Genomic DNA, 10,027 nt, shown 5'->3' with positions numbered 1-10,027 from the left:
TAATGTTAACTGAGAATTTCCTCGCTATTCGTTAGATTAATTAAAAACAGACATACAGTACTGCAAAATTTTCTAGGGAGATGCTGAGCAGAGCACCTTCCTCTACCACTAAACACGTCACTCCAGTGCACTATATTTTCTAATCATTCGTGAAAAGGAATTTGAGTTGGTTTCATACCAAAGGTTTGAGGTAAGGAACAAAAGAGTAAAGAACATACACCACAGTCAAGTTATGTCAAAGTCATACTTTGTTTTATTCCTGCTTCTAAGTGGTTGATATATGAGAAATAGCATTTTTAGTATCCTATAAAAACTAAGTAGTCTGAGTTGGTTTTGGGACTATAAAATTGTAGTTGTAGATTGTTCCTTTAAAGCAAAGTCTGACTTTGTACTTCTTCATAGTTAAATAGCTTTGGAATAAAACTTTAAAATCCTGGGGCTAAAAAAAAAAGACACGGAAAATATTTCTTGCGATAGTCCTTTTCTCCTGTCATTAGTAATCTGGTCTCTCCAAAACACAACCTGCAGGAGATAATTCCTGCAGAGAAATGAGATTTTGAAAGCAGCTATGGTAAAAGTTTTCTGGGTAAAGCACTGCTCTGTCCAGTCCAAGGGATTTTGTGAAGATGGAATTAATTACTTGCATCTTGTTCCACAACCTTTGAAATACCATTACTTTTGTTCTCGAGAGATGTGACCTTTTTACTTGTCATAGTAGCAAACAGTGCATCCATCATTCCCAAAGTTTCTAGTAATTCCCCCTGATAATCAATCTCTTTTTCTACGACTTCTTGGAGTCTCATGAATTGTTTATCAACAACTGCAGATTGTCCAGCCACAGAGAGATAAATATCTGGAAGAAAGAAAACAGTTTATGCATCTCACTGTCAAAATCTTATTTGCTACATTTTTATAAGCATATTATGACATAATACACACACTTTTTCTAAATAAGGATCCTGATACAAGTCTTTCAACAGGAAGATGAGAATTCTTTGTTAGCCTTCCAAAAATTACACTAGTATTGTCTTGTAGTAGTTGGAGCTAATAAATCTAGAGAAGGTCAGGCTTTTACTTTAAGATATTCTCTAGTACAAGCAGCTAGGGAAATCTCATACTGCAAGCGATACAAACTATACTGAAGACACTCGAGCCTGAAACAGGAGCTCTTTTTTTATATAAAATATTTTAAACTATAAAATTGTATAAGATTTTATTTTATATTATATAAAATGATATATCTCAACGTATCAGGATTAATCAAAAGGAAGCACACAATCTGGGCAAAGTCCTTTAGCAAAAAAATTGGCTTACGTTTTTAGAAGTTACATCTGATTTTTAAAAAAAAATAATTTGGCAGTTTAAGCAACATGTTGAACCTTATCTGTTAACACCCTGTTAAGCTTAATCCAATATGCAAGACTTGGTTTTGTACTGTACTTACCAATAATCATTTCTGCAACGTTTATCAGCACAGGAGCAAATCTCGGTTCAACCACATGCCTGCAAAATTAAAACAAAAGTTCAAGCTTAAGATAATTTGGCATTTATCCCCTATGTTTCTCCAGGATCTATGAACAATTTCCAGTACTTTTATAGAACTTTTATGAAAGTTGTTTAGTTAAGCAACAATAGCCCTAAGGGTTTGTATATCACCAGTGGGGAAGGCACTCAAACCTGGGAGATATTCTTTTAAATACAGTGTACTCCTTTAAGTGCCTGCAAACTGAAAAAGACTATGCACTTACTTAAGCCAAATATACATAATGCTCATTAACAATAGGAACAGACTGCTAAACATTTTACACCTCACAAAGTCTTATTTCTTTCTGTAGATCATTTTATGCTTCACACTTAATTAATATTGATAAGACCTAGTCAGTTGAGGACTACTTTGGAAGTCTTGAACACTGACAGTTCAGTTTTTACCAGCAATGCAATTAGATAAGAGTACAATTAAATCACAAAATAGAGAGTGGGGGTGAAAACGCTTTATTCACTTAACCAACATGCAGATAGCCAGAGTTTGTTACCACATGAACAACAAACAAATTGGGAATGACATCATGTTGCACATGTAGGCAAATTATAAGCATATCCAGCACGCATATAAATGGAGTACCATGTACAGGAAGACCAAACAGGAGCTGTGTAAGAGATGAAACAGACAGCACTTACTGTTAGAAGTAACGTGACAAGGGGAAAAAGCAGAAGTTTGAGTAGGTAAGTACACACTCCTGCTGGTGCATCTCACTTCCTCTCAGAAAAAGCAACAAGTCCATTCAATGTGCACTTTATAAATTGAAGTAACCAAGCTTTTTGGGTCACAGGGCTTCCAAATATGTACAATTCTTATGGACCTTCACACAACATATCCAACTTAACTGATAACAACTATGAAAGTGCCGAGACATAGAATAATCCATAAATGCTTATCACACACTTGCAGATGACAAGTGGTCGACAGACCACCAGTCCTAGTAGTGACCTACTTACACATGTAGGGAGAAATCTGTTCAGAATACCAGGTGATTAGATGGTAGGGTGAAATTCCACCCTCACTGAAGTCAGTGGCAAAAGTACTGCTCACTTACGTTAGGATAAAACCCTCATTCCACGGGTCTTGAAAGGTAAGCATGGCAGAAGCTGACAAAGAGAAACAGCTGCCTTAGTGGTTTGTCAGAGGCAGTCTGAGTAACAATACCTTGTCAAGAAGGTAAGGAGGATACCAAGCTGCTTTTCATCTCGCCCTGCAAGTGCATTTTTCAGTGTTCCTCGGCGGCTTAGTTCTTGCATGACTGCAACCGTTATTTCAGGGGTATATACTCTGATGGGGACCTATATAAACATGAGAAGAGTTTAGCGGTAGCAAACCACCTTCAAAATGCATGTCTGTTTAAAAGTGATTTCCTCCCCTTCTACCCGAATTAGGGAGATCCCATTTCAGATCATTTTACTGAACAACAATGAACAAAATGGCAATGTCTTACCTCAAGTACCGCATCAAGAGCCTTGGACACCTGGAAGCTTTTCAGCAGTTTATCATATTTTTTCAAGTGATTTCTTACTGGTTTACTGACAAAGAAATCCTCCTAGAACAGAAAAAACAGTTCAGGACAAAGTAGCAAATATTTAATGCCATTTTTAAAAAAGTTTTTGGGGGGCATTAACACTATTTTTCACTTTCTTTATGCTCTTCTTCAGATGATGGAATGGTGTTTCATGCACCTTAATCTGTTCTATAACCAACTTTAAGAGAAAAAAGTGCACTTGAAACATTAATGACGACTCTCTCAGTAGCTGTAACAACAGCTTCATTTTTTTAAATTAATGTTCTTCATACCAAATAACTAGATATTTTAAAACCTACCCCCCAGATTCTCCCTTACACAAACATAAAATTGCAGGTTTTCAGTTATGTGGCTATGCAAGATGTAACCAGCATGGACTCTCCCCCTTGTACCTGCTTTGGCATGTAGTTTCTTCCTTTTACAAAGGTCCTGTATGCTGGATGCCTCTTTTTAGGAATCCTTTCTTTGTTTTCTTCATGTTTTCTATGTCTAACATTTAGTACTCCATTGGTCATGCCTACAATAATGGTTTCATCTTCAGGCTAAAATGAAGTAGCAGCAAAATTAGTGAGCAAAGTGTTCTTTTTGGTAAAGCTTTCCATAACACAGGATTTTCAGTTCATAGTAATATTTCACACTAAAGGGCTCTGATAAAACCTGAAGGAATTAAAGTTGTCTGCATACATTAACTGTCTTCCGTTTTGAGATTTTGAACACTTTTGAATATGATGCACAAATAGTTAGCATAATATGTAACCAGCTCAGTTTGCGTATAAAAAAGGATATACTTACTAGATGTAATGAAAAAAAGGCACAGTGACGACCCACTATGAATAATACCCATTCAAAAGTGTATTAGGAAAAGAAAGCCTGGACACAAAGCACATTTACCTAAGTGTAAACAGACACCAGGCTAATTCTGTTACTCTAGGCTAGCCATTTGCTCAATACAATAGGGCCATTATGAACTCCCACACCACCTAGTGATGAAATACCATAATAGCAGCCCCCCAGGGATCCCAATACAGGTTCCCTACCTCAGATAGCTGAATACCTCCTTTTAACAACGGTTCTGTTTCCTACCCCATATCTGCCATGTCAGAGGGCTTCCCAATAAGGAAGATACAAGTGTAACCATCTTTACAAAGTCAAGTTCAGAAAATAAAACTGCTCCCTTCCTACATCAACTCCTCAGGCCAAACATGCTGCCACCACTCTTCCAGCCATGTGGCAGCAGATCAGACTGGCATAAGAGTTCAGGGGCTTAAAGCAGTTAAGCATTTAAAATCTTCATGTAATACAGCAGACCATGAATACTTCTAAGGGCTAGGCTCCTACAACCTTCCCTGCAAAGATGATGGTTACTAAAGTATCTGCAGGGATACAAGGCTGCAAAACAACTGCATGGGACCATTGTCATGCTCCAGCTGTTATTTCAAAGTGTGCCACTTTCCCAATCAGCTGGCACAGAACAACTGATACATTTCAGCTGATTGCAGAAGTGGCACCCTCTGAAGAGCTCTAACAGACAGCCGAGTGGTTTGTCCTTAATTCAGCAACCTGCTACAAACCACCTGGATGCAACTGGTTCCAGGTTCAGCTATATTTGCATGTACACAGTGCATCCTTTTGAAATTCACATAGCAACAAAAGCTAAAATAAACTACTTAGACCACCATTTTTAAAGTATACCCCTCTCCAGAACGCCCAAGAACAGTTCTAACATACTTACTGCCAATGCGAGACTGAGTATTGACGCTGCATAATCAAAGCTATGGACTACTTTGTAAGAAGTTGTACTGTAAATCTTCACATGCCTGTGGGGGGAAGAAAAAACACAAAACAAGAAAACCCCACACAACTCAGTTATTATTTGTTCCCAGACCTCAGTCCCGATATTTTACAAGAATAATATTTCCCACAAGTTTTATTAAATTTTTTTTGTTTTAAAAAGTGTTTTCTTCAGGTTTAATTCATTTATTAATATCTCTAACCTACAGAAAGATTTCATATTTATGGCACACCATTAAAGAGGAGAAATGAGGATGGCATCTAAAATATATTTGTGGCTTAAATGAAAGCTTAGTTTCTGCAGAATCTGCCTGTCATTTAGAATTAAAAATATATCAGCTTCCAGTCCTCATGGATGCAAAGGCCATGACATGAATGAGCCTGCCACATCAGTTCTGAAGTGTGGCTAGAACATTAACTTTTACTGCCATCCTGCCTGATAAAATGAGTGGAAAAGGAATAAGATGTTTCAAGAAAATAATGCAACAAGAAAGGAGAAGGACAAAGAATAAAAACTGGAAGGAAGTCATAGCTACTTCTCACTATACCGATGCTTATAAGGAAAGCATATTAAAGCACTTCAGCAATACCCATGACAAGGCCATATTTTACCTTTACATTTTGTGCACACCTTTCCCATTGACACTGATGAACTTCCATTAAACTACTGAACAAAGTATAGGTCCCTACATCCACATGTTCACTTGGAGATCACAGCGAGATCATATTGCAATCCAACATCAGCCTCTTTACAGAACATGTCTGACCCCAGCATCAGACCTTGGGATATACCTCATGCTTCTTTGTAAGCAAATACTTTATATTATTTAATCCACCTTTACTCGCACAGCTATATGATGGACTCTACTTGTAGAAATTGCTTTGCAGCATCTGACAAATGCAGTCTTACAAATTTAGAACTTAGACCCCTAATATTGCCTTTAAGTGGGAGAGAAGATTCTATGAGAATTTTACCATCAGATAGCCTTTTTCAGAAGATGACCAAGAGGAATTTTAATGGCGTGAAAGACCTTCCTCAAAGAAAGGAAGAGAAGCCAAGCAAAATAGAAGTGGAGGTAGTTGTGTGCTCAAGTGGCCAGCAGGAAGCAGACTGAGCAAGTGCACTACTGCAGGACACAGGGAGGAGTGTGGAAGAGGCAGGGTCTGTATAGTTAAGAGTAAGAAATAAACACATAACTAGTATTACAGGACAAAACTAGCATTTTGCTCTATACAAGCACCAATATTTCAGATGAGAGAAGTCCATTTCACTTGCATTCAGTGCAATGAACAAAAAGAATCTGGAAACCAACAGACCACAGTTCCTTGTTCATGTAAATTTACAGACCCCTGACTAGCAGTTTAGAAGAAAGTACTTGGAGGAGGATGGGGAGAAGAGGAGAAGACAGAATTCATAGATCACCAAAACTAAGGTGAACTGTGATGCAATGGCCAGACAAGGCCAGACCAGCTCCTTCTGAGGACAGCAAACAGGGGATAGGATGGATGCAAAGTGAAGTGGAGCTAGACAGGTTTTACATGTGGTGCAAGGGAAGATAACTAGCAGGAGTGGACTCTGGACTAAAAGAAAGAAAATTAGTTGTTAGTAAGAAGATCTGCATTTTGCTATTGAACAGGGACCATAAGCAAGTTGGATAAAGGATTTAGGTCTGGAGATTCAGGAACCTATAGTAATCGATGGTCACAGTTCTTTCCCCAGAATAATGCATGCAGGTCAGTGGCCAAGCACATATATACCTAAAAATGGGACCTACATGCATTTCAAAGCTATTTCTACCCCTCGAGTGAAATGCCAGAACATGAAACAAGGAATTTCTTGCTGCTTTATTCTAATATTTTTCCAAGTCTACAACCTTGATGTAAGAAGTAGCAATGAAATATTTCCAAACTGAAAACAAACAGTTCAAGAAGAAAAATCAAGGTAAAGCAATGAAAGATACTGACCTGTCTAAGGATCCTGAGAGTAATCTCTGCCCAGAGCTGCTCAGGCATAAACAGGTTACAGTTTTGTGGTGATTTTTAAGTGAAACCAGTAAGTGACCTCCTTTTAAAATATCCCAGACTTTAACATACCGGCCCCCTATAAGTAGAACACAAAATGTTGTATTGCCATGTACACACAATTAAACTCTTAGCAAAAGTGTTTAAATTGAGAATTACACATAAAGAAGATACACATAAGAACAGACATGTCACAGCTTCCTTTAAAACACCATGTTTTCTATTTCCATCCCCACCCCCTCCGATTGAAGTATTTCATGGCTGAAGCAAGAGGAGACCAACTTAGAACAAGTGGCCTTAGAATTTTCAACAAGTCAGGAGAAGAGAAGTCTCATCTAAGGAGACATTCTGCAAAGGATGAACATTCTCTCATTCTTCTATGATCTGGCACTGGACCACTAAGAGTCCATTTCTAGTACTGAAGACTTTGTAATCTTCCTACTGCCCGGGTTCAACATCTTAGGACAGACAAGCTCATTCCAGATTGAGGGTGTTGACACTTAAAAACTGAAACATTTCCAAGTGTCACCAACTGGGAACTGGCTCACAGTTGTCACAGGTCAGGTGTCCACACTTACAGTGGCCTAGCATTTCAGGTAGAAGAGTCACCTTTCAGGTGTTGAAGTGCAGTGCAGCATGTCTCAAGGACTAACCATAACTGTGTCACATCATGTGTGGTGTCCACACACAATATTGACCCAGTTTACAGTGAACCAAGTTAAAAAAAAAAAGTACTTGATTTTTCTAAGTACGGTTTCTGAACCATTCCAGGCAGCTTTAAACCACTTTAACAGGCTAGTATGTCTGTCTGTTTCAGGTTTAAATTTCACTGAAACTAGTTTAAGTGTTGTATGTGTCCATATGCTGAGGCTGCTGCTGCAATGAGATGCCAGAGAAATCCAGGTACTAGGCCATTTAAGGAGACACACACAAGAGAAATCACTATATCGCTTCACTGCAGGGAAAGTGAAGTTTAAGCATTTCTCTCTCAATAGATGAGAAACAACTCTGTTTGGCAGAGAGTTAGTGCAGAAAGGAGAGAGTTCAATTTGCTGAAGTACCTGCAGAGACTAGAAGACCCCCAGAGGGGAAGAGGAGCACACTCTCCACAGGGTGGCCATGCTCTATTGTCAAGGCACTCTTTTCTGTCCGTGCATCAAATAATTTTACAGTGTGATCATATGAACCTGAAAAAAAAGAGACCCCCAAACAGTTTTAGTTGTATAATTTGAAAGTTATAAAATACATCCAAAATATGATCAGTCATGAACCAGTATCCAAAAAGAGTTATTTACTGAGGGGAAAAAGTAGCAAATTACAGAATTTAAATTCCAATATGTCAACCTGTCTCTGATGTACTGGAATCACTAGCTTTCACAGAAGAGAAGCTTCTGTTCTGGTTCCATTGGCAGTGTGAATCTTTAAAATGACGTCACTCAAATCGCCTCTTTGCCTCCCCCATCCAAACGTACAGGTGATTTTACAGGCAGAAAAATCACAGGAAGTATTAGAGACAGAAACAAGATTTATTACATCTAAAAAAAAAAGTTCAAATACCACCTTTACTATGGCATAAAAAGTAATTACCATAATTCTACTTAATGGATAACACCAGAAATAAAAAGTTCTATTTAAGAAGTGTCATATGATTAATATGACACTTCTTAAAATTAACAGTTGGTCCTAAGAACATCTTAAGCTATATTTGTTTGTTCATTCTTGAACGGAAAGGCTTTATTTTAAGCCACACACAAAAAAAAGATCTGTTAAATGGTCCACTCTTTTCTTAAAGCAAATGACTTTAGGACATTACAACAACTAGCCAAGAGGAAGCCATTCTTATTCATGAAAGATTCAAGAAAATTTAGCGAACATTTTAAGCAGTCCCCTTGCCCTTAAATGATGTTCTCTGATAAAAAGGGCAAAAGTAGAACAAAAATAAGCATAAGCAGCAAGCCCACTATTTAACTGTACAAGTCATATTCAAACATGAAACATAGAAAGGCAGCAGCACAAACATAAGTCCTTCATCTCCAGACACAGAGCACAGATTAGTGGGACTAACCCCTCTGGATAAATTCAAGATAAAGAAATATTTTAGCAAAGAAAACAAACCTGTGACAAAGAGATCTGCATTCAGTTTACTTGTACAGCCACATCTCACATAGTCCGTATGCTCACTGTATGACACAATTTCTGATGAGCTTGGAATATCCCATAACTTTGAAGTATAATCATCAGCACCAGAAAATATACGGTATTTATCAGACAGAAAGTCCACTACATGTGCTGCTCTGGAAACCAAAAGATACAATATCTAAAGTTACTAGTTTCAAGTATCTTCAAACTTTGAGCACAGACTTTAAAAAGTTACGGTTTCTTGCAATAACCTGAAGTTGGCAGGTAACAAGCAGGATGAGGAAGTACCTATTCTAGGAAATTATAGTGCCATGCAAGTCTAACTCATTCAATTCAAAATACAGAATACCAAAGTTGGAAAACATCAGTTGGTTTCCTAGTACAAGCACAGATGCAATCCCTACTAACTGCAATCCAATTTTGCACATGAACAGGCACAAGATTCCTTCCAGCTGTAAGAAATTCTCTTATTGTTTATGCTTGCTTGAAGGGGTGCATGTACACAAGACTGTTTGTGCCAGTTAAATACATGTGCCCCCAGATCTGTGTGGGGCAGGCTGCAGCTGGGGCTGTGCTGGGCTCTTCTCGGTGGGAGCTGGGCTTAGGCCAGGAAGCAGCGGTACTGGGAGGGAGCTACAGAGGGGGCTGCAGCCACCCCAAATTTTGCCATAGCTGTCTCAGTGCAGCCCCGGCTGTTCCTGGCACACGGGTGGAGGCAGGGCATTGAACCCGGGCTGGGCTCGAGACAGGTGGTGGTGACACTGGGAGGGGGTTATGGGGAGGCTACAGTGAAATTTGGGGTGGCTGCAGCCCCCTCCATAGCCCCCCTCCCTGAGGCCAGCCCCCACCAAGAAGCCCGGCACAGCCCTGGCTCTAGCCCACAGCTGCAGCCTACCCCATGCAGATCCAGGGGCATACAGGAACCCCCCCTCCCCATGAGCCATGGCTCAGTCTCACACCCCACCCCACCCCACCTGGGCAACACCTGCTACAGCCCCTGCCCC

General features: G+C 39.2%; 1 protein-coding gene across 1 annotated transcript in view; it reads right to left on the bottom strand.

The window, feature by feature from the left end:
- Positions 1–230: 230 nt before the first annotated feature.
- UTP15 (UTP15, small subunit processome component) overlaps positions 231–10,027 on the bottom strand; it is a 12,879-nt gene continuing 3,082 nt past the window's right edge. The window contains exons 4-12 of the mRNA XM_019517677.1: positions 9,000–9,178; positions 7,946–8,071; positions 6,828–6,963; positions 4,804–4,888; positions 3,464–3,613; positions 2,991–3,092; positions 2,705–2,838; positions 1,445–1,503; positions 231–853 (exon numbers count right to left, since the gene is read on the bottom strand). Of these exons, the coding sequence (XP_019373222.1) occupies positions 633–853; positions 1,445–1,503; positions 2,705–2,838; positions 2,991–3,092; positions 3,464–3,613; positions 4,804–4,888; positions 6,828–6,963; positions 7,946–8,071; positions 9,000–9,178 (1,192 nt within the window). The 3' untranslated portion in view covers positions 231–632. The remainder of the gene's footprint in view (positions 854–1,444; positions 1,504–2,704; positions 2,839–2,990; positions 3,093–3,463; positions 3,614–4,803; positions 4,889–6,827; positions 6,964–7,945; positions 8,072–8,999; positions 9,179–10,027) is intronic.

This window comes from Gavialis gangeticus, unplaced genomic scaffold, assembly GCF_001723915.1.
Source record: "Gavialis gangeticus isolate Ggan-Ray unplaced genomic scaffold, GavGan_comp1, whole genome shotgun sequence".
Classification (NCBI taxonomy): domain Eukaryota; kingdom Metazoa; phylum Chordata; order Crocodylia; family Gavialidae; genus Gavialis; species Gavialis gangeticus.
Note: the sequence above shows the minus strand (reverse complement) of the source record. Positions and strands in the feature narration are given on the sequence as shown.